General features: G+C 38.0%; 1 protein-coding gene across 1 annotated transcript; it reads right to left on the reverse strand.

The window, feature by feature from the left end:
• Positions 1-67: 67 nt before the first annotated feature.
• Positions 68-25574, reverse strand: tm9sf3 (transmembrane 9 superfamily member 3). Its single transcript, XM_028467788.1, has 15 exons — positions 25361-25574; positions 23548-23743; positions 23318-23440; positions 13443-13603; positions 13233-13310; positions 12439-12570; positions 11757-11923; positions 11484-11578; positions 11273-11403; positions 8643-8782; positions 5714-5782; positions 5488-5634; positions 5293-5376; positions 5133-5209; positions 68-1579 (listed from the first exon to the last, which is right to left on the reverse strand). The coding sequence occupies exons 1-15, from the start codon at positions 25454-25456 to the stop codon at positions 1512-1514; spliced, it is 1764 nt and encodes a 587-aa protein (XP_028323589.1). The 5' UTR covers positions 25457-25574; the 3' UTR covers positions 68-1511.
• Positions 25575-25920: the final 346 nt, after the last annotated feature.

Below are 25920 nucleotides of genomic sequence, written 5' to 3' on the forward strand. Positions count from 1 at the left end.
CAATACACATTCATTAATTGTAATGTAGCAAACATGTTATTCAGTAATCAGGACCAGACGTATGAAACCCTGTACATAAACGTGTTTATTTTCTCTTTACAGCAAGTTAATATGCAGGTTCAAACTGTTGCTCAGACATTGGTACACAGCATGAGGTGCCAAAATCAACTTTAGTGGGGAAGTAAGGGGAGAAAGGCATCGCCACTTCTGATACAATTAAAGTACTGTATTTACAAAGAATGGAGGAGCGTGGGAAACACGTTGCAGCACTGTGTGGTCATGAAAACATCAAAAGTGCTTATGAGCTTCATTTTGTACAGTACGTTTGCCTCTGACATTCACACTGGATGCTTTAGGTCAGGCAACAGAATGCGAGTGGAACTGGCTTAACCAGGAGATGTGGAGCCTTTTTAAAGCTTTAAATCATAATTAATCAAAAATAAAACCAAAAAGTGAAGCATTTAATAGCAGGTCAAAATGTATATCTTACATTTGGTGCCTCAAAACCAAACCTGCCCACATTAAATGAAGACAGATTTGATAATAAGATGGTTTGGTAAAAACATGCAATTTCAGGCAAGCTGTAACAGCGCCAGCGACCCCAGCTCCAGCACCGAACAGAAAAAACAAAACAAAAACCCTTAAGCTTTAACTCAAAGATCTGCTTAAAAAAACATCCTGTAGTAAATCTGTACAAAGAAAATACATTTGGGATCTACATCTAAAGGTAGATTATTACGGTTATATACACTCCCCCCATCCATATATTATTTTTACAAGTAGACTTCATTCAAACCCAAACATTAAGAAAACCAAAGACAGAACAGGGACACGGGATTACGTCAAACATCCATTTAAAAATATGTTGTTGCACCTCACCTGTTCAGTCCCTCTGGTCTGTTCACTAAACCACAGCAGGACTAAAATCTCATGGACTGGATGGATTGCTACTGTAACAGGGAATTTAAATCAGCAAACTGGGGGAGGAGCTTTCTGTGATAACATCTTTTGTTGTAGAAGTCAAAGGGAAACTTGTTTAAGGATAATGATTAGTGGAATACAAAATAGAAACCAAGTCAGAACACAAACCCAAACCTCCAACATTCTGATGTGACAGAACAAAGCATTTCATCACTCAGGCCTCTTCACTGAAGAGAGCTACACTATTCCTTCAATGAACATTGATGATCTCAGGTCTTCAGTAGGACGGGGCCGGAAAAAAAGCAGCCATGCCACCCTTGAACAATAGCTCCAACGGCAGTTAGAAAACAACGGATAAAAACAGAACCTTGTGTGATTGAGATCACTCCCGCAGATTTCCTCCTGTTTGCTTTGAGTTGCAATGTTGAAATTCATTCAGAAAATGGAAAAAGAAACTACAGAGTAGAAAGTGAGATTTCTCTCAATCTCTTTGCAAGAAAGAAAAGTAATAAAGAATGACTTGTGCCCGCCCTCTGCCAAAGGTACACGGAGGTCAACACATTTGCATCCCTGTGTTGCTGCTGCGCTTCTTAGTCAATTTTCACATTTGTGTAGATCTTCCTCACAAAGGCACTAGTTCCCATGTATCCAACAGCACCTGGGGAGAATAAATGAGTTAGTAAAAGTAGGACAATATCTTTTTTCAATAGGTTGTCATGACGACCATATGTTGGCTGTGTAGTTTTATGCCGCATTCGATTGCACTCAGAACTCAGATAAATCTGACGGAACAAATCAAAGAAGTGCAATAAAACGGCCCTTGAGCTCAGAACCCCGACTCGGGAACTCGGGCAGGATCCAAGCACCTCGAGTCGGTCGGAATGACATTTTAGAGAAATGGCGGCGCCCACGTTGGTAAATGGACTTGACTTGATTTTATATAGCGCTTTATCACCACACTGAAGCAGTCTCAAAGCGCTTTACATATCAGCTCATTCACCCAATCACTCTCACATTCACACACCAGTGGGACAGGACTGCCATGCAAGGCGCTAGTCGACCACTGGGAGCAACTTAGGGTTCAGTGTCTTGCCCAAGGACACTTCGACACATAGTCAGGTACTGGGATCGAACCCCCAACCTCTCGATCAGAAGACGACCCACTACCACCTGAGCCATGGTCGCCACGTTAGATGTAAACGGTCACTTTCTCCTCCACTTTTACTTTTATGTGGCATTTAAACTGGCATGTGTTACTAAAAGTGCAGAAAAACTCTGTAGTGGTATTTCCATCCCTACTTTGTAGGGTAAGTAATGATACCTGTATAGTTCAATGCACTCTCTACAGCAGTGATTCTCAACTGGTGGGTCGCAGACAGCTGGTCAAAAATAAATAAATACTTAATGTCTCATGTTGGGTTGGACTTGTCTTTTATTTTGACAGGCCTCTTGTGAAATGCTTGTTGCAAAGGCAAATATATAGATTTATGTTTAAAAAAAAGATTATATGGATTAAGGAGATTAAATTTGGCTGGTTGAATTTTAAAAAAGAAAAGTGGGTCACCATTTAATGACAGTGGCAAAATTGGGTCGCAGGGTGGGACCAGTTGAGAACCACTGCTCTATAGTCTATGGTTCTATGAAGCATGCAGGATTCACCCAGCTGGTGCGTTCAAGTCTTACTTAAAGTGCAGGACGTTTCTCTCTCTCTCTTACACAAGGACGTAATATATTTCCCCAGCAAGCATTTTTGCTCCTCAAAAAATATAAAAACAAACAGCTTGCTATGGCCAGCCATATTTTCCGAGCTTACAGAATAAAATGCACTAATCTCGAAGTTCGGAACTAACGACCCAGATCTTTCTGGGTTCCAAGTGCAAATGAACGCAACATTAATCTGGCATAAATTGTCAGTCTGGCAGTAGGACTAGAATTGTTTTTAAGTTAAGTTTTACTTGAATGGTTTTTTAATATTCAGTTTGAAACTTCAAAAACTACAGTGCTCCAAGATTTTTTATTTCTTCAATAGGATAATAAATAAAATGATGTATTTTTTAACTATCATATTGATCTTGTGAACCCATTATCTTGCATCATATTCTGTTGTAAACTCAGTTTTTGTTTCACACCTCTCTATTAATGACCTGCACTGTGCAGATAAATAAACACAGGACACGAACATTGACTAATGAAAGCATAAGCAGCTCAGGAGTGAAGCTACTTAGTGCAGGTGAAGATTTTCTACTTTAGGGTTATTTTATCAAGCAAAAACACAAGGATTAAGTATCACACAGAACAAAATGCCTTGCATACAGGCTTAAATATATAGCATATTAGAGGTGAGCCATCTAAGGAACCTCACGATTCAATAAGATTCAGGGTGCTACGATTTAATGATTATCACAATATTTTATGCTTTTTTTTGTCTTACTTTGTGGCTACTTCATACTTTTAAACAAGAGATGTGTCAGTATCCATTGGGGTGTCTTCGAGGGCTGGTGATCCACCAGGTTTTCAATGTGTCCCAGTTCAAACACAACTAAGAGGCTCGTTAGCTGCTTCAGGAGTTCAGAAGTGTTGGAGCAGGGAGACACTGAAAGCCTAGTGGACATCCAGTCCTCAAGGACCCAAACACATGCATCTTCATTACATTTTATTTATGTCAAATCACCAAATTCAACAGTATTCACATTACAAAAGAAAAATAGGAGCTTTTTCAGCTAATTCAATCTGACTCTGTCTTACTCAGTAAAAATAAATAAAGACTTCCAAACATAATTATAAATCCCACAATAAACTAAACATGTTGCTATGCACAATCAAAGCAGCTTGAAAAATATAAAACCTACAACATCAGCTCTTAAGACACTTGTGGAATTTGGCGTTTTAAATAAAAGGTGGATGAATAAAGGAACACAATTAATTATTAAATCATACCACAGTATGTAAATGCAAATGTACATCTACTTATCATCAATACTGGCTTCAGTCTCAGGATTTTAAACTTTTAAGTTCTTGTTAGAAAAAGAGTTGGTCAACATGTTAACATGCTCCACTGTGCAGTTACTACATCTACTGTGGTAGAGAACACCCTTACCACTGAGACACTGGTGCCAGGAATGCACAGATACCTCTTTGCCAAATTTGAAATCATCGAATATATCACTTGATTCTCTCAAACACTTTAATCTGGATCAGTGAATCTCACACACAGTAACTGTAGCCAGAGGCTCAAACATACTGCGGTGGACAAGTCTGCACGGTCATAAAATCTAAGCTTTGCCCTTTAATGGGCTGCCGGGCACAGAGTGGAGTCTGCTCTTCTAATAAACTTAAGCAGTATTTAAACCTCAATAGTTAAGTCACTTAATATTAGGGATGAAACAATTCAGTCAGCCCACGGTTCAATACGTACCGAGAATTTTTGGTAACAGTTCATTGTTCGGTTGTGATGGCCCAGGCCGTTAAAGTGTTTTAAGTACATTTTAAAGAACAGCAAGTGATTACTATAAACTGTCCTATTTTACTTAAAAGCAAAACAAAATCCGTACACATTCCTATGTACAGGGTATTGTTTGATGTAATATAAAATAACACTTCCAAAGGACAAGTGCTTAACCCTGGGGGCCCATATACAAACTGGGGAAATATTCATTCAAGAATAAAATAAAAAGAAATCATTAATTTCCATAAATAAACCTATACTAAACTTAAACTGGCCATTTAATTTTTAACATTGATCCAGCATGTTAAAAGGATAACAGAAGTTCACTCCAAACACCGAAAACGGCTGCAATGTAATCAATGTTTACAGTAATTTTTTCATCCACTGTTTTATCTTCCTTGTCATTACACTGGACAATGGAAGTGAAATGTTCCCACGACACTGACTTTAAAGACAGCAGCGCTTCCTTGTAGCCGTTGCTGTCCCTCACTGCTAACCAAGCTAAAAGTATTCACTCACATGGCAGGGTTTCATAATCCCTGCGTGTTGACTCACAGGCACACAGAAAACACCAATTTAGAGAGAGACAAGCGCGGAGCCCATACGCCAAACCGTAAAAACCGTGCTTTACAAGTCAGTATTGAACCGTGGATGCCATACCGAGCGGTTCAATATAATATTGAAAATTGTTGCATGCCTACTTGATATTATATGTGACTTTGAGAAAATATCAGCATTATTAGTTTGACTTGAAGCCAGGACTCACCACACATGATTCCCAGAGCAGTGCTGAACACAGCCATGTACCCAAAATAGAAGGACGTCTGGAACAGGCCGTACATCCTGAAACACCACAAGAAACCACTTTAGTTTTCTAGAAATCAAAAGAAATTGGGAACCATGATGAGATTTTTCTTGCGACTCACTTAGTTTTGAAGAAATAGTAGTAAAAGGAGTACATGTAAACATAGACAGCAGTGGATGCAGCAGACAGGAAGCTCGTCCACTGCCTGAAAAACACAAATCAGCTAAACTTAAAAATCTCTCTACACACAATATAAATAAAATCTCGATGTGAAAATGTTTGCCTTTATGATATGTCAGACAAAAGGTCAGCTCACCATCTATAGTCCTCAGCATTGAGCAGGAAGTATGTACACACTATGGTGACGCACACAGTCACGATGCACAGGATCACCAGCACCAGCATCATAAAGCCGTACACATAGTAGATCTTATATGCCCAAAAAGACGTGAAGATGAAATACCTGAGAGGGAAAAACAACATGTTGTAGGCTGCACTGATGTTTTCCTACAACCAACCAGAGTATTGGTATCACTGCTTACATTTCTATGAAAATGGACCCAAATGGAAGGATTCCTCCGAGGCATACGATGACAGCCGGCTCCATGAACCTGACACGAACAACAACAGATTGCTATGAGTGCACCTGAACTGCTGCAGGGTAAAGGAAAGCATGGAGAACTGTGTGATGAATTACAAGGAGTGAAGACAAACAGCCTTCTACAATGACCTTCAGTCTAAAATAGCTGCTGCTGTTGGTAGCTGGCCATGGTGCTGGGCTGTAGGCAGCAATAAAACCAACACTTTATTGCTTTGCACATTTTCTACAGGCTGAAAAAGAACCTGAGATTTAACCCTGACACAAGGACCTGGAGCAGGAACTATTCAGATTTCATCTAATTCAGATTCATCATTGCTCCCCGATCAGTACTAAAGAAATGTTTCACACAAACTGCTGATTAGAAACAAGTTCATTAACAAAAAGAGGAAAAAAGGGCATCCAGCCACAGAAGGGAAAGAAACTTAATGAATATATGAGAATGCTTTGAAGTAGTCAAATTAAGAGGACGCCTTTATAGCAAATTACAATTTTAATGTAGTGCATCTTTTCTCACGTTGAATCTTAACAGATACAAAAATGTGACAACAGTTGGTACTGCTTACTGCTGCTACACTCACATGAGACTAGTAAACAACACATGCTTGATCAAAAATATCAGATGTTTTGTTTACTTCTCACATTTATGTGTGTGTATATATATAATTATTTTCTTTTAATTAGTTTCTTTGACTAAAACTACAACCTTTGGCCATTGGTTGACCGGCACGTCAAACTGTAATGCAGTTGTTCTCTACCTCTTTTGGATCATGATCCCATTTTGATATCACACATTACTGGCGACCCCAAAGACATCTTTTCTTTAATCCTAAAATTAGTTTATCATGTTTGTTATCAAAGAGTAGTGCATGACAAGAGACAAGATATGCCAGCTCATATCTTTATACTGCATTTTATTTGAACTATATATTTGAGAAAGTAAAATTATAGAACAGTTGAAAAGAGCTTTTAAAAACAAAAAATTCTGATCAGTATTTTATTTTATTTTTTTTTAATCAACTAATCGACATTCCAGGCAACCCAACAAGGTAGTTGGACGCTTGTCACCAGCGTCAAAATGCACTGGACGCGCGTCCAAACAAGTTGGGAAGAGAGCGCATATAGGGGGCTCCTCTGTTGCCGGTGGTGTTCATACAATAGATGATATTGTGGCGATCAGTTACGTTCATAATTCACCCAGTGACTGTGAAGTGGTGGGGAACATTGGGTTGAGAAGGTGGTGTTTCCGGTTGGATGTATTTTGGTGTGACTCATTGTGTGCACTGTGATGTCAGAAGGCTATAGAGAAGTGTGGTTGGAATAGAGAATAAAGTTTAGAGTTCCTTGCTGAACACACTGCCTTCGATTCTCGTTCATCGCTTCTACATTATCGAGAGAGTGGCTTGACTTTATTTGATAAATAAAGCCAGACAACGTCATCAAAGGGCGTCTCGGCGCCGTTTCTGGATTCACTAGAGCTGCGCACAGACGATAGTAGCTTTCAGCGCTACTTCTGTCTCTCCCGTGCCCAGTTTGACGACCTGCTGACCCACATCAGCGCTCGCATCTCCTACCAGGACACCAACTCAAGGCACTCTATTCCAGCAGAACACCTGTCCACCTGTCTTCGGTTAGTGTTTTTTATTCGCATTATTCTGAATACATCACGGTTGGGGAAAGCTCCTGATTGGTCGATGTGCCGCGATATGCCCCAAAAGTTCAACAATCCTAACTCAAGCGTTGGCCGCACGTCAAAAGCTTGAAATCTCAAAACGCACAGCACAAACTTAACCAGGAGTGCATGAAAATAAAAAAAAGGTAACAAAAGCGGTCAGCGTTCAGCCTCTGTCATGTTTACAGACGACTGCGACGCATCCATTTAGTGTTTCATTCATTCTGTCGCTGCAGTTTCTGAAATGTGACTCTGGGACATCAGAGTCGGTCGTAACAGACACAGACAGAACACGGAACATTCAGCCATGGGATGACGACTAGCCTACACTTTAAAGTGTAGCTGTGGGTCGGATAGCAGCTAATCACTACATTAAAAGAATCACGGAACGTGAATATTGTGTGATATTACAGCCAATATTGTGACGATTCTTTACAAAAACAAAGTGAATAGTCAGAGATTTGATTTCCTCCTATTTTACTTATTGATATATTGCTTCATTAGTCATTTTGTATGAACAACCAATATAGAGGAATTAGACTTATTTCCTTTAATACCGTTTTCCACAAAGCCAGAGAAGGCCACGGAACAACGGATCTTAAAAGCATATTATGCAGCACATTAATTGTGTTTGTCACTTAAAGTTTGATTACTAATGAAGGATTAGATAATTTAAGGATATTACACTGATTATTTTGTCCTCTTTGATCACTTATTTGAACAGCTCTCTGCTCTCTTGACCTAATGAAGCATTTTTTAGACCTTTATCTTTCAGTGTCAGCAGAATTTAAATAGATAACAAAATTGGGCAAAGGAGCTTTTAGCTTTGAATGGGCATAACTAAATAAAACCAATTACAATGCCTGAGAGTAATCATAAGATTCCAATATATTTTGCAAAACACATTTACAAATAGGACTATATTAATAGTATGTTCTTTTACTTTTTGTAAGTTGAACTTTCACTTCTGACTCGTTTTATTTACATTCAACCACCTGAGGAGGCTTGAACTGGTGCAGGTACGTCTGAGAAATGTGAGAGCATTTCAGTACAATAATGTGAACATAAAATTAATCTATGAACTATTGTTCAGAATAACTATTAATGACACCATGTACAGGAGAATTTAGTGATGGTATCAGCAGCTTTGGGAGTGTGATTTATATACAGTGATATGTCCCACTGCCCCTACCATACATACCATTTCTTCTCTGGGATGGGTCGGGGCACGGCGTTCACTCGGCAGGGAAAGTTTGGCTGGCCTGACAGATTCCTGCCCAGTATAGTCCCAACCAGGTTTAGTGGCAGAATGACAAAGAAACAAATACAGCAGACGGCGACCTGTAGAGAAGAAAGAGAAAGAACAAAGTCTGTTATAGTCACGTGGTTTACAATAAGAGATTTAACGCATCTAAACGGTCCTTTGCACTGTTCTTAGATAATCTTTAATAAATGTCTGCTAGAATCAGAGTGCTGAAGGTTTTATTTAGATGACTTCACTTCATACCTATGAATGATTGATCCCAAGTCCAGCAAAAACACAATTGATTATAATTTCACAAAATAAAGTTCCTATTCAACAGAATAAATACTATATGGCACAAAATATATCTGTGGTTGCCAATAACATCACACTTATTTGCTAATATATTTTAAATGTCCTTAATAGAAAACCAAGCCTAGTTACGTTAACCCCGTCTACACTTAGGTCTGTAAATCATGTTTTCATTTGCTGCTTTAAATAATGATAAACATTGTTAGAATCGCACAAAAACTCTAACTTTTTTATTGAGCAAAAATGCTATAATTAAGAATACAATGATGAAATCTATTCTATTTACTTAAGTTTTGTACTATGACAAATTGTCAATAATAACGACTTAATTATTTTTCTAAATTATAGGGGTATCCTGATCCGATATTGATATCGATCCAATATCAGTCAGAAAAAGAATATCGGATTTTATAGGAATGCATTTAAAATCTCCGATATATATTGTTTTTTTACGATTTATTTTTTTAATATCTTCTATTTTATTTTTTAATTTCTTTTAATCAATCATAGAATAGTTTATTCTAAACAAGCCTTAACATTCCACACTACAAAGTAAGTAATAAAAGTATGTATGATTCGTGCTGATATCGCATCGGATTGATATTGGTATCGGCCATTACCCAAGTCGGCAATATCGTATCGGAAGTGAAAAAGTTGTATCGCGACATCCCGAGTAAATGGGTAAAAAAAAGAAAAACTTATCTAATCAGTTTCGACTGTAATTCTAATAAATCCCTATATTCTATTGGAAGAGTGTTAAAAATAGGTAAAAACAACTGGTTAATGTATTTATTTGTAAAGAACAGTGGTTAATTGAGAGACGTTGAAGAAAGCCTCCTGAGGCATTAAACCTTCACTGCTTGGCAGACTTGTGCAAACAATAGCTATTACTTTCTTAATTTAGTTCAGACTTTCTTCTCTTTGTGGTTATGGACCATTAAAAGGACGAACATAAAAAAAAGTCTGCAGGCACATTAATTACAGAGATAAGGGAGCCGTTGCAGAGAAATGTCCCCATTTGCACGTCACTTTACCCAATTCTATTTTGTTTCTGTTTCATCGGCTTTTACTGATTTGAAGCCATCAAACGTCCTTAAATCGTGCTAAACATGTGGAATACATTTTCTTAAGGTCATTTTTAGTGAAAAATATCCTATAAATGTGCGATATTCAATTCAACTTTATTTGTATTGCACAAATTACAACAAAGTCATCTCAAAGCGTTTGACAAAATATAGTTTACATTAACAAGCATTTAGCGACAGTGGGAAGAAAAATCTCCCTCTTTTTTATAGGAAAAAATCTCCAGCGGAACCAGGTTAAGGAGCAGCCATCCGCTTCGACTGGTTGGGTTAGATATTGTCCCAAAACATTTCTGTGATGGTCCATCATCACTTTATATTCAGTTAGAATTATTTTACCTCCTATTTACAGGAAAAAAACATTGCATGTAAATGCATGATATGGTGACAGAACACGCAATATATATGGATATATTCCATGTCATTTTGCAATCTTCACTTGATTTTTTTTTAATAAATAAATAAATTTCCATTTCCTTCTATAATTTCCATCCAGTTTCCACAATCATGGAAATCAGAGCAAACCCATTCTGTCCCCTGAATTGCAGTTTTACAACACCAACTAATGTAACCGTATTTGACTATTAGAAAAAATGATTAATCTGATAATCTTATCACTTTATCTATCAAGAGTGCATGGCTTTATTCTGCCTGATGTCCTTCCTGCTGCAAGTTGGAAATCAAACCTAGACACGATATAACGCAGCGTGTGATTGTCTGGGCTATTATTACCTTTCCCCAGCAACACATACATGACACTTCTGACTGTCACCCAATGGAAGTCAGCCGTAGTTTAAAGCACTACCACTTATGAACTACTGACACCCTGGGACTGAGGCCTGGGCATTGCTAAAGAAGAAAGAAGCAGACGTTTTTGATTTCATGTGTTCACATGTGATGTGATGTCAGAGCCACAAAACAAATGGTTTCATTCAAAAACCATTTATTGTGCATTTTCATTGACAAAAAATCCATAAAACCATTAAACATTGTACTTAAAAAGTACATACCAGAAGCAAGTTTATTTTTTAAACAAGTTAAGATTTGTTTGCAAGAAATAAAACAATGTCTAATTCTTACATGTTATGCAAAATAAAAATACTATGACTAAAATGTCAAGAGTTTGACAAGAACCAATCAACAACACTACTTCAAACCCAAATATATATATTTTTTTCAGCAGAAAAAACTCACCATAGTACCAAAGGGGATGGCTCTGGAGGCGTGGTAGTAGATAGCTATGAAGTTGATGAAGAAAGCAGTGCCACACACCATGGCGGGGATCAGAAAGGCCCCAATAAACATCTGTTTGATCCATCTCCTTCCTGTATTCAGAACAACATTCACAATATGAAGTAGTGTGTTGTTTGGAACAGCCAATGAAGTGTTAAACAATTGTTCCTACCTCCTTGTTTTGCATACAAACTACCCCCAAAGTATCCATTGACAGGAGAGGTTGCAGCGTACACGAAAATGGCTGTGCTCAGCATGGATCCTCTCCTGGAGATGAAAAAATAAATAAAAGAACAATTAACTAGTTAAAACAGATGATTCTCGAAGCTTCAACTTTATTAGTTTTTTTATATATTTAATTAAAAATGATTCCTTCCAATTTGAGTACTGTTGCAAGCTGAATTTTTAAAGAATATAATTCAAACTAATGTTAACTTTCACTCACTCAGTGTACAGATCTTCCACCATTGCCACAATGATAACGATGAGGGAAACTGAGAAGATCTGGCAGCCGGAGCCAATGAGGGACGAGAAAATCAATGGGTGGCTTGATGGCCTGAACACATCTCCATGTACCTGCTTCCACCCATATTCATCTCCAAGGTCTCTGTCCTGTTGAGAAACACCAATAAAAGAACACTTAAAAAAATTGACCCAAGAGATCAATATTTTAGGGGGTGTGGGGGTACATTATCAATTGAAATGTGCTGCCAATTTAAGTTGGTCATTAAATCAATAATTTATTCGGGCTTATGTGTAGTGAACATTTGGACTTTAGGTACTCTGAAATCCAAACAGTAGGGCCTGGAAAATGTAACTGTGGCTGGTAAACAAAACGATTTCCTTTATTTAGTTTGACTCAAATACTGAACAATGATCAGAGGATGTTTTGGAGACAATTGAAACATTTGCAGATGTTTTGGACCAGGAAATTATCAGTTGCGTCCAGTAACTCTAGTCAAGAACTATGCACACAGGTGTGATGTCATAGCTTTCAGCTCTCAAAGCAGGAATGCTAAGAGGGTGATTGCTAGGAGATCAGAACAATTAAGATCTCATATTTTAAGAAAAAAGGGTTTTGTCTAGACAAGTTTCCCCAGTCAGAACACCTTTATCCATTAACTTACCATGTCATCCATCTCCTCTTCCTTGCTGTACCTTGCATAGTCCTTTCTGAGTGTTCTCATGAGGATCATGGACACAAGACCCACCAAGAAAATTACCATCATGAAAGAATTGAAAATCGAAAACCAGTGAATCTGAAAGAAAAAGTGTTAAACTATTAAAATCCATTTAAAACTACAACGTCTTTAGAGCTTCTCTCATTACAATTAGTTACTATAAAGTCGTTAAAGGCCACGAAAAAATAGTTCCAGTCAAAACTTGTCTCTGTTTTCAGAGAATCCACAGCCCCACAAAGAGCTGCGTCATGTGTAGATCAATGCACATACCATAAATCCAAATTAACTAATGACTTAGAAAATAAACTCCCCAAATTTGGTGTAAAAACATGCAATACACTTCATTTTAATACTAAGCATTATGCTGGCTTCGTGCCACAAATGTGAGCGGAGTAAACAAGTCAGTTTAATGTTATTGGAATGCTCAAGTACATTAAAACTACAAAAGCACAAAACTCAACTCACATTTTCAGAAAGTTAAAAAGAAAAAGAGTTGATAGTTAGAAAGCTATGTTATGGTTTCATTTATTCAGACAACCTTTTTTCAGGAAATTTGATCTCCTGACATTTTTCTACTGTCAGTCTTCCTGGCAGTAGAAAAACATGTCAAGAGATTAAATTTCCTGAAAAAAAGTTGTCTGAATAAATAAAACCATAACATATTGTTTCAAAAAAGATGACAAAATGAACTTGCTGGAATTCTTGTCAGACATTAACAGTAGCACAACCAACCAGCTCACCCTGTGCTGGAAAAAGGAAGGATCGAGGTACTTGTCAAATCTGTCCTCAAACTTTACATCCGACTTCTTCCACTTGACCTATGACAAAGAAATTTCTCATTTGTAAAAATAAACACAACAAAACAGCCATAATAAACCCAAGGAATTAACTTTATTAGAAAACTAGGTATTGATTATAACGCTCTACCGCAGGCGCCTGTGGGTACTTACTGAATAAGACATTGAGATTCTCGTGTTTGGCACAAGTCGAACTTTGCCTTCACTGGTCAGATTCACATCAACGATCCTATTGCCATTGAAGCCAATCTCCAGCTTCTTATAGGTCCACAGGTAATGATCTTCTCCATTTTCATCCGCCTCACCAACAATTCCTTCGATAAAAACATTGACATATTTTCAGGTTTTTATGTAAATACAGAAATGTGAACAACTAATACAAAGCCATGCAAAACCTTTGGTTTTGATTTGCTACTGAATAGTAGAAAATCTTGTGATGTGTGCATGATCAGTAAATCTGTGATCTACCTCACAGACTTCTGTGAGCATACAATTAACCTAAATGGTGATGGGTAGCTCATCTGAGCCACTGCTTTTCAGTCTAAACTAGTTTTAATGCAAAAGGAAAAGCCAGCGTAGTCAGAGAAGACTTGATCAAGGCAGGCATCATCCCGTTCCCCTGGATGTACCAATTCTACTCAAATGAGAAAAGACTCTTTTCTGCTTGAGTCATTTTTCAAAGAATTATAAAACAATAGAAACATTTTTTACAAACCATTTATATTCTTTATATCTTGCCATCTTTTCTTGGCTTCTTCTGAAAAGAAGGTATTGAAACCCTGAAGCCACCCACCGAATTTGGTTTTCCTAGCTTAAACTGTTTCTGAAAAAAGCTGACCCCCTTAACTCAGACAGATGGACGCACGGAGCTTAAACCTATATCCCCTTTTACATTTTGTGGCGGGCGATAATAACTCCAGGTTGCAACATTTGCTGTAATAACAAAATGTTTATTTGACTCTTCCACCAACACAAAATTCCATTTTACACGTTGCCCCTCTACCCATCCATTTTATTTTCCCCACTCAAGCTTGCGAGCGGAAATCTCTAATTTAAACAGGGCCGTCTTCACCACTTTTGCCCATCATCAACTGCATTGGCAAACTTTGTAAATCACGTGCAACAGGCCAACACAATGCGTGTGCAATATATTGACGTATGCACCCACATTTGCTGTTTTTATTTGTGATGTTAGAAAATCAGGCCCAGTTAGCACACTGAAGCAACTACAATACCAGCAAAGGTCAAAGTCCCCATTGATTCATTGTGATCAAACCAGTAAGTATTATACAGCTGAGTAAAGAGCATATTTGATTTCTATATTTAAGCAGCTGTGGGAGTGGTACCACTGTACACCTTTGGGACTGGTCATGCAAATAGTTTTTAAAGGACACTCCGTAATGGCCAAAACGCATTATTGGTGTTAAAAATCAAATATCATATGGTAAATTAAACAGTAGACGCTCCGTCAACCTAATAAGTTTTAAACACTAATGATCTAATAAATATTTAAAGGAAATGTTTCTAAAACATTTAAATAATAATAATTGTATTCTAGTGTGGCTTAATTGTACATAAAACAAGCTGACTCAGATACACAGTAAGATGATTCAATGAGTGCATATTGGTAAATAAACCAGCACATGATGAACAGATAAACCAGCGAAAAGACACTGGATTGACAGGGCTCGAGACTGCGACCAAAATGGTCGCATATGTGAGTATATTTTCAGTGTGTGCGAGTGAAAATTTTATCTGGTCGCATCCGTGCAAGTGCGTATGGGTGACTTTATTTTGGACGGAGCGGCTGAACGCTCCATCAGGTCCCTGTGTAGTCAGTGGTTAATTGATGCTGAGATTTCCCATGGCCAAGAAGGCATCATGGTTACGTGCAGTTTTCTCTGCCAATGTGTGTTTTTGTTTACATGTGTTCTGAGTGCTGATTGGCTGGGAGGCTGGGAAAAGGGCAGGCGAAAGCGGGGAAAAGAGTGAACTATTCTGTTCCCACGGTAGTGTGTGTATGACGGTGTAAGACAGTTCTTTGTGTGTTTGATTGTTTATTTTTGGCGTGTTACTATCATTACTATCATGTGGGGAGTGGTGGCCTAGTGGTTAAGGACGCTGGGCTTGTAATCGGAGGGTTGCCGGTTCAAGCCTCACCGGGGCTGTCACTGTGGGATGTTGAGCAAGTCTCTTAACCCCGAACTGCTCCCCAGGCGCCGCAAAATGGCTGCCGACTGCTCCTCAGGGATGGGTTAAGTGCAGAAGACAAATTCCAATAATGTACTAACATTGCATGGCCAATTAAAGGCGAAAGCCCGATTTAAAAAAAGAAAGCCCGATTTAAAGCCTGTAAAACTGGCTTTACAGGCTTTAACCATTGGTGGTTAATTTAACCACCAATGTGCAGGTTAAACGTGCATGTTTTATATGTGGCAAGAAATGAGCAATTAGCATGTGTTGACCACATGACCATGTGTTATCAAATTCAAGTTACTTTTCAAATACATTAACCCAAAAATTTTTTTCTTTGTATAACATTGTGTTCATGTAAACTGAGATGTATAAGAATTTGAAGATGATACTGTTTTATTTCTTGATGTCAATTTTTTTAATTTTATTTTAAACTGTTAAGTTTCTATTTACATGGTCAATATAAATCAAACATTATTCTATATATTTTTAACTGTATCTAATTTAAAACACTGTATTGTCTTCATTGAGAAGGTATTTTTCAGCTCCAAGATTATTTTAATCCAGGTGAGATGAGGTTAAATGGTTCCTTGTAGAGTAAAGGTTGCAGACTCCTGACCAGGGGAAGAGGATTAGGAGACCCCACTATAAGAGCTGGACCCTCTGAATTGAATTCCATGGGGTGAAGCAATGCCGATCTTAAGTTGGTTATGCTACTGTTAAGTTAATTCAAGTTTTCTGCAAAAATAAATAAACAGAATACATGTAACCTGTTGTTATGCTTTGCTGTTATTTAAAAAAAATAAATTACATCTTCTTTTAAAATTATATAAAATAAATGAACTGTTATTTCAGCCACTGCTTGTTGCAGAAAAACTTAATATTGACACAAAATTTTTTTTGCAAATATCTCAAGTCAGTGTCAATCTTTACTTCATACAAAACTACGGTACGCCAGTTAAGTCAACTATTCATCAGCATGCGTGGCTATGCTCTATGCCCGCCAGTTTTTACTGAAACCAGACTGATACACACCTCCCTCTGGAGCCATCACGTAGAGTCCGGGCAGTGTCTGAATACGGACACGATCACTTCTGTACAAACCCAACGTGGTTATTTGGCAATTTTATGCTGTTTATTGTTTCTATTCTATCACAAACGGGTTGATTTTTACTGTCCGGAGTGTTTCAGCGCACTCTGTGTGTTTTTGACACCTTTATACAATTTATTAATTCCTACTATTAAAAACTGGCTGAGATATCTTACATATTAAACCTTATTGTACCGTATATTCGCTTTTCCCCACCATAAATGCATACAAGCCAGCACCGCTCACCGCTCCACAAACTTCCATTTATTACCGGTATTTGATTTGTATATACAACAATAAATATATAAATAAATAACAAATATTCAACAGATGTATGACTTCTGCTGTCGCTCACCCCCAAGCAATTTCCCTCCACGATCAGACACTGTCCTGTATACGGACCATGACGACTCCGTCCTGAGTTATTAAAGCTGTAAGCTTTACCGTTCCACACATTAGCCAAAGCTTGTTTCTGTACGTTCAGTTCACCGTGATGTTCAGTGGCTGATACAGGTCAGTCATTGTGCTGTAGGTGTGACTGTCAGTAATATTCTGTCTCCCAACACCTGCTTTCACTGGACATGTGTGACTGACTGAAAAACCCACATAGAGTACACCACCACATTGGCCACATCCTCAAGTTTTCCTTTAAAGGAAAAAAACAGCATCATATACGCCGCAAAATACGTTACAAAGCCAACAATGATTGAACAAGCTCATTGCTGCATACATACAAAGTCTAATTTGTCCAACAATAGAATGAGCAAAGCCTGATGTAGCTGTTGTCAAAAACGTTTGTGATCAGAAGATTAGCGAAGGAATGTAATTGTTATTAAAGGATGCCTGCAGTGGAAATGAATAGAACATAAAATGTGTGAAACAAAATATTTGCACATTTATTACCAAAAATATTACTTATATATAAAACAAACAAACATGATAGTCCCTTAAAATAAAGTGCACATAGAACATAACAGAAAATTTCAGTGTCATGGAAAATGCTGAATAAGCCTGAAGTCATTCAGACAGAAAACTATTGCTCTAGTTTTCTAAACTACTCTTGTTTACTATTACCACAATCATCACTAGGCATGTCCCAATACAACTTTTCACTTCCGATACAATACCGATATTGTAGCCTTGAGGATTGGCTGATACCGATATTGATTAGGAAGTAGTGGCTCCAATCAAAAACTAAGAGAAAACCAAACAGACAGAAAACACCTTGGAGGAGGAATGAGATAATGCAGAATTTGAGCTAAAATGGAGATCAACCAAAACTCCAAATTCATCTAGAACTATACAAAATAAATCTGCGAAAAATTGAATGATGCAGCAATGTCAACAACTCTTGCACGTTGTTTTCTGTAATTGAAAAACTCACCCCCCCCCCCCAAGATCAGACAGCCCCCTGAAATACTGTCAGCTGGAAAATGCAATGACTTTGCTGTATATTTCAAATGAAAAAAATTAATCAATAACATCAGAACAAACCAGCAAAATAACAAAAAGCTTCAACCACTGAGGGATGAGTCAACTACAATGTTAGAGTTTATTACAGTGAAAACAAAAACAATAGAGGAAACTGAAGCTGAATTCATCAACGTGTTGCCTTGACACAATACCCTCAAACTTGTTTAAAACTGTTGTAAAGTCAATTGTCACTGATTTGTGTCAGATAATTAACTGCTCATTCCAATCAGGCACCGTACCGAAATCCTTGAAAGTAGCTGCTGTGAAACCTCTGTTAAAAAAGAGAAGACTGGATGCCTCTATACTGGCTAACTATAGACCAATCAGCAACCTTCCAAAAATGGCCAAGATCATTGAGAAGGTGGTCTTCAACCAATTAAGTCAATTCTTAACAATCAAAAAAATATTTGATAAATTTCAGTCAGGTTTTCGTTCTCATCACAGCACTGAAACTGTTCTTATCAAAGTGATCAATGACATAAGGTTGAACACTGATTCCGGAAAAGTATCTGTTCTCATTCCATTGGATATAAGTGCTGCATTTAACACTGTAGATCATACAATTTTGTTGTACAGATTGCAAACATGGGTTGTACTAAATGGAAAAGTAATGCAATGGTTTAAGTCCTACTTTGAGGAGCAAAGTTATTTTGTAAGCATTGGAAACTTTGAATTTGACAGATTATCAATGTCCTGTGGGGTTCCTCAGGGCTCTATTCTTGGACCCCTTCTGCTTAGCCTTTATATGCTTCCTTTAGGACACATTTTACACAACTGTAAGGTTGATTATCAGAGCTACACAGATGACACACAACTATATCTATCACTGAACCCAGATGACTATGGTCCCATTGAGGTGTTGTGTGACTGCTTAGAAAAAGTAAACTGCTGGATGAGTGAAAACGTCCAAGATGGTGAATGTCTTTGGCAACAAGAAAAAGAGGACTGCTATCAGTAAAGTATCTTGAGTCTCAATCTTTAAAAGCCGAAGACCAAGTCAAAAACCTTGGTGTTCTGATTGACTCAGATCTTACATTCTGCAGTCAGATCAAATCTATCACAAAAACAGCCTTCTACCACCTAAAGAACATCTCCAGAGTGAAAGGTTTAATGACTCAGAAAGATCAGGAAGAAACTGGTCCATGCTTTATCTCCAGCAGACTGGACTATTGTAATGGTCTTCTGACAGGAATCCCCCAAAAGTGCATCAACATCTACAGCTGGTTTCAGAACGCTGCAGCTCGGGTCTTAACCAGAACAAAGAGGTCAGAGCACATTACTCCAGTTTAAAGTCTTTACACTGGCTCCCAGTCAGCCTCAGAATAGACTTTAAAGTTCTGCTGCTGGTGTATAAATCTGTGAATGGGTTTGGTCCAGAATACATCAGTGACATGTTAGTCAGGCATGAACTTAGCAGGTCTCTCAAATCTATGGACAGTGGAGACCAGAGCTCATAGTAAACATGGTGATGCTGCTTTAGTGTTATGCTGCAAAGAAGTGGAACAAACTGCCAGCAGAGCTGAAGTCAGCATCTAATGTGAACATTTTTAAATCAAAATTAAAGGCACTTTTTTTTCTCTACTGCATATGATTGAGAGGGAGATTTTTTGGTCATGTTGTTGTGTTTTTTGATGATTCAAATGTTCTTATTGATTTTAACAGTTGAATGTTTATCATGTGAAGCACATTGAGTTGCCTTGTGTATGAAATGTGCTATATAAATAAATTTGCCCTGCCTTGCCTAGTGTAGACCGATTATCGGCTGATTTTTGCGTTTTTTGGCGTGTATCGGCATTGGCCGATGCAGGCTGCTGCGTTTGTCGTTCCACATTATTTACAGAGAGCAGAAAATATTTTTACTTGTACTCCATAACCTTTGTTAATTTCAATAAAGTGTTGGATGTGTTGCTGGTGGGCGGGGCTTGCCTCAGATGCACGTATTATGCGAATGGGGACATTTTTGATCCTGCGGACCCTGAGGTACGTTTCGTACAGCAGATGTGTCCGGTTGCCACAGAAGACGCATTCGATGTGAACACAGCATAAGGCTGATAGGAAAAATAAAAAATGTAAAAATCGGTATCGTTAAAGGCCCTAAAAAATTCATATCGTTCTATCGCTAATATTGATAAGTCAACACAAATCATACATACTTTTTTACTTACTTTTGTAGTGTGGAATGTTAGAAAATGCTTGATCAAGTGATGTTACTCAAACAGAGAACAATAGTCAACAATTCAAGTTCACTTCAGTTATTTTTACTGTCAGTATATGGTGGGAACGACTTCTGAGGGTGCGCTGAGCGGAGTGACCGGGGGAGAACATGCCGAGCAGGGTGATAAAGCCTACGCGCAGCGATTCCACCCAAAATCAGCTGCAGTCTGCGTGAGAGGCTTCTCTACACAAAATTGGATGAAGTCAGATATCAGGGCCTTATACTGTGGAAGACCTTATCAGAATTGGCATCGAGGGGCCAGAAATGATGCACTATGATGCCAGGCCAGATGTTCCAGCTGTGATTCTCCCAGGGGAAGAGGGTTTAGGAGACCCCACTATAAGAGCTAGCCCTTCTGAATTGAATTCCATGGGGTGTTGAAGCAATGCAGATGCGAAGTTGGTTTTGATACGGTTAAGTTAATTCAAGTGCAGCATTTCTGCAAAATAAAAAAACAGAATAAATGTAACCTGTTATGCTTTGCTTGTTATGTAAAACATTGTGTTACATCTTCTTTTAGAATTATATAAAAGAAATGACCTGTTATTTCAGCCACTGCTTGTGTTTTTTTAAATGCATTTAGAGAATAAAATTAAACAGGTTTCCAGCAACCCATCCACCCCAACCACTCCCCCATACATTCATACTATAATCACAACCACAACAATCCACACATTCATAGTGTTGTGACAGGAATGCAAAATAGAAATAAAAAAGTTACACAACGCAAACAAAAATCTATAACATAACAGAATAAAAAAACAATATAAAATCAATAACACTAATTAAAAATTAATAAACAAAATACAACACAATTACCAAAAACATTTATAACATAACAAAAGGCACACCTTTAAGAAAGTAAACCAAATAACTATATCTCTAAGTCAAGTAGGCAAACATTCCATTTCTTTTCATGCTCCGTTATTCTGTTGTTATTTGTTGCCATAACTGTTTCTAGCATAAACTGATGACCAACTCTATTCTTAAAGTGTTTTATACATACATTGATATAAGTTTTAGCTTTAAAATACACATTTTACCCAACAGGATAGTCATATTCAAAAAGTGTGTACATTTGCCTTCAAAAAACACAAAATATTCTGTGGTGTGATTCGCAAAACAATATCCGTAGACCTTAACCATGACTGTACACTGACCCAAAACTTAGCCAAACATAAAACAAATGCATCAGCCACTGCTTGTCGCAGAAAAACGTAATATTGCGAGTCACTGTCAATCTTTACTTCATACAAAACTAAGGTCCCCCCCCCCCAAAAAAAGAAAAAAATATTTTGCCTTTGCCTTGAAATGATGCTTGAATGCATACAATTGAACCAGAATAGCAATACTCAATTGGGGTTTCCCCTAATTATTATAGCATAGCGTACCTGTTAGTTTATTTTTCAGAGGCCAAACCCTGTAGTAAATTTTAAAAACTATTAATTTAATTAACCATTATTTTACAATATTTGAGGTAAATCAGTTAAAGCCACATGCAAATGTCACACAGGGACACTTTAAGTGTAGAGAACAATGTCATCATTTATAAAACAAATAATGTGCATTTGTGCACTTTTTAAAATAACAGCTGACCAAAGTGCTGTACAGTTTTTTTTTAAAATTATTACAATTACCTATCAATTATTTATTTATTGTTACTGACAATTGTGAATTTATCAGATACTATAATAATTTAACAGTTACCACTACTAACACACGCGCACTGTAAACGATGGCCTTCTGAGGACTGTCCCTTTAAGGGCCCCATGGTAACGTAAAGTCAGAGTTGAGTCAGATCTGCCTTCTTCCTGGGTTGTATTGAGCACATGGACAGAGTTTAATGTTACTTTTCTGTTACCGTCCCGTCTGAAACGACATATAAGCAGTGTTTGAACTTCTCCTGCACACAATAAATGTGCAGTGTGACGGTAATGAGTTGTTTTGAGTCCTGTTCACAACGTTATCGACCTGTGGACTCCTCCAGATCTCTATAGCGTGCGCGCACACGCAAATCATTTCCAAATTATTAAACAATTATTTTTATTTTTTTACTAAACTATTCGTTCAACTGTCTCATAATGTTTCTGCTGAGGTGAGTGAGAGGAGCAGGGGGGTGTTTTCGTCAGCGTGTGTGTGTTGAGTTTCACTCAGGGACAAAGCAGGAGACAGGTGGGGCGTGGTTAAGATAAAAAGAGGAGAAAAAGGCATACTGGTAACTCTACAGAAGAAACTTCTAATGTTACGTGAATTATATCAATATTACGATACAGTCCTATGCTATATCTCTTAAATAAATATATCGATAATTATAAAAAACTCAGTATATCGCCCAGCCTTAGTAGAGCCCTGCTACAGATAACACAAGGATGTGTGTTGGAAATACTTCAAACATGTTTGCCAATAGTCCGTAGTCAGCTGCTCTGTTTACAAATGTGACAGAGAAGGCACGGCACGACACAGGTGAATAGAAGAGAGTGAACTTATAGAGAAATTAGTCTGGGAGGACTCCATTGAAGCAATTTAGAGAAGGAAAATCTGCTAGAGAAATGTGGCCACCGTGTTATTTTCTACAAAGACTTTTAAAGACATTAGCCTGACTAATCCTCTATTTTATATACATTGACTACATGTACCTTTTATGTAAACATTGAGCCCGACATAGATAGGACACCATCTACCCTAATGATACAAACTAAAGTCTGAGTGTTATAATTATAGGATCCACAAAGCAATAACTTTGAGGGAAATATACTGTATTTTTTTCTCTATTTCAAATATGTGCTGTTTTAAACTAATTACACTCAACAAAATCATTTTGTCCTGGTGAATGTTTCAAACTTGAATTGCCTGGATAAATGCAGTGTCAGGTATCTCCTTATGAGAGGACCGCTTAACTGAATTTACAACATCTCTTTTCTTTGATCACCAATATAAATGTTCAGTTTCTAAACAGTATAACTTTAAATTTATGAGCCCTGTTCATGGCACTAATAACCCCTTATGTGTTTAAAACTGCTTTTTTTAATTGTTCAATACAAGAGCAGCTTTACTTACCCCAGATGGGCAGGTCATCAATGTACATTTGGTACCAGTAGTGGTTCTTGATGGCATAGACGAACGCATCACGCTTTGCCTTGTCCAAGTCTATTTCACAGTAAGTTGTCTGCATAACTTCTTCTGTATGGACCAAAAAAAAAGTATGTCTCAACAAATAAAAAATACTATTCAGATATTCATTTTAATGCAGCAGCTCATTAAGCAATGTCGTCATTGCTCTCAAATACCTTTGAACTTTATGTCTAGTCCGCTGAATTCCAGCTCCACTCCCTGCAGAGCCTCACCGAGGGTTTCATGGTAGTGACTGATTGTCTTTTTGGAGCCCGCACAAAAGGGCAATGAGAAATACTTGTAGGTCTCCTGTCGGTTGTGGTAAGGCCCCACCGTGTTCATCCATAAAACTACCTCCTCCTTATCTGTGTACTGCAGAGGATGGAAAGGAGAAACCGCTTTATTCAGTGAGAAAGCTTGCACTAGTTCTACAAGTCTGGCTGGTTCCATTCTAACACAGTGAAATTGTCCACAGAGGTATTTCAGTCACGGTGAAATTTCTTTCAACACAACAATGACTTTGTATTACTATTATTGACAGTGAAGGGGTAGCTGTTGTACCTTAAATGCTACAACTCACTCCATTGGATTTACATCTCCAATTCTATTTAATTTGGTAAAAAGCTTATGTTGTACTTTTTAAAACTGTAACATATCAGCAGGTTTAGAGCAGTATATACACTTCACACATTTCAGAGACAAAATAAGGAAGTGTCTATTGATACAGAAAGGTATCAATTGCCCCCGGGACTATGGGTACGTTTTCACTGTGTCAGGATGGCCGAGTGGGTTTGAATCCTGTTTTTGTCATATATATTTTTTCATTTTAACATTATTTAACACTGAAAATTCCACCTTTAAAAATACATATACAAAAAAAAAAAAGAAAAATTTTAGGGTATTTCCTGGGTTAGGGTTAAAATAAAAGGGTTAGCGGGGTAGATAAAAATAAATATGAGCTAAAATAAAACTGACGGAACTTTAAGTCACGTGGTGCACCTATCACTTAACCTAAACTGGCCAATAAGTATTCATACATTTGCCTATCAATAGCCACGGCCACAAAATAATCCCTAAACTGGAGTGAAAATAAATGAACAGCAAATTAAGTTGCACATCATAACTGTATTACCAGGTAACTAACAGATAGTGTGGGCGATAAGTCTACAAAAAGCGTACAGGTAGTCTTAAAATGAATTATGTAGTTAACATATCCAATCCTTACTGACGCCCTCAGTTTAGACAGTATTATCAATAACATTATAATTTGATAAACATCCCGATTTTAAAACAAACTGTCTTTAGTTAAACATCTTGTACTTTTCCTCAGATCTCGGCCTTCCTCACACTTAAACCTAATGTAGGTGAGGTCCACCCACTTTTAATGACAGGTGACTTATTACTACATTGCGACCTGACAGGATGTAGCTTAGCCCTCTGTGCACACATTAATGGGGCTCTGTCAGTTTAGCTTTAAAACACACAATGACTGAAGCCACTTTAATACCTCACTGTTGTCTTAATGATACTAAGGCCACCTCACATTGATGTGACTGTAGGAAAACTTGCGGATACCTCTGCTATTTAATAAAAAAACATTTGGTATCGTAACCTAACTCAAAGTTATCATTCATTAGCTCTGATTGTACAGTTTAGGATATAGCTAAATACCGCTAGCTAGCTGCTAAGTGCTGTGCTGCTTCCGCCGGTAACTAAACGCCGTGCTAACGAGCTAGCATGGTAACGTTAGCTACAACCACTGAGGCCGATAAAGCAGAGACACATTTTTGAGCTAATTCAGCTACTGTTATTTTGAAAGTTCGCCAAGTGTCAAATAATAAACCAAAAGACCGAACAGTTGTCTCTGTCATGTATCTGAATGTGCTTTGCAGCATGTAGCTAAAGTTAGCTGCAGGTTCGAGTGAGCTAAACGTCCATTATTTCCACGGCTCCTTTTTCATCATCGGCCTCTTTCGAACGTTGTCTTACCGTGTGGTCGTGCTCGTCTCCGCTGACAGGTGTTAAACAGCCCAGTATAACCAGAAGCGTCACCGCTGCCAACTTCCACCGAGGGGACCCCATCATTTTCGGTAAGAAGAAAGATTGGGGATGTTAGCTTCACAGGGCTATCCCACCTTCTTCCTGGTTGTGTGACAGAGGCAGTTTTAGGGATGCTCTCGTACGCATATGGCGTAAGGGCTTCGTAAGCGTCAATCGGACGCTCTCTGGATTGGTTGTTTGCGGTCACGTGTGCTATCCCGTCCAATCAGCATACAAAGCGATAGGCTCATCGGTGAACTCAACAACGGTGTCAGGGCAGCGTCCTGAAACCTTCAAGCCACGTCACCGACTACCACGACAGGAGTTTTAGTTTGAACAGAGGTGCAGCAGAAACACGATCACCGTGCAGAACAAGCTTTGTATTTACTGGATAAAGCCTCTATATACGCACAACTCCATCAGAACAAATTCATACTGAATACGCGAGAATAGGTAAAAGCAGCATCTCTTAAGGCCATTCATTGTTTAGTTTTTACCCTAAGGGTAAT

The sequence above is a fragment of the Gouania willdenowi genome, chromosome 15, assembly GCF_900634775.1.
Source record: "Gouania willdenowi chromosome 15, fGouWil2.1, whole genome shotgun sequence".
Lineage (NCBI taxonomy): Eukaryota > Metazoa > Chordata > Actinopteri > Blenniiformes > Gobiesocidae > Gouania > Gouania willdenowi.

Coding starts and splice junctions, on each gene's coding strand:
- tm9sf3 (XM_028467788.1), bottom strand. CDS start 25,456: ATGATGGGGTCCCCTCGGTGGAAGTTGGCAGCGGTGACGCTTCTGGTT. Junction 23,441..23,547: donor ACTAGACATAAAGTTCAAAG/GTATTTGAGAGC, acceptor TGGTCCATACAG/AAGAAGTTATGCAGACAACT. Junction 5,783..8,642: donor CCCATCCCAGAGAAGAAATG/GTATGTATGGTA, acceptor TGTTCGTGTCAG/GTTCATGGAGCCGGCTGTCA.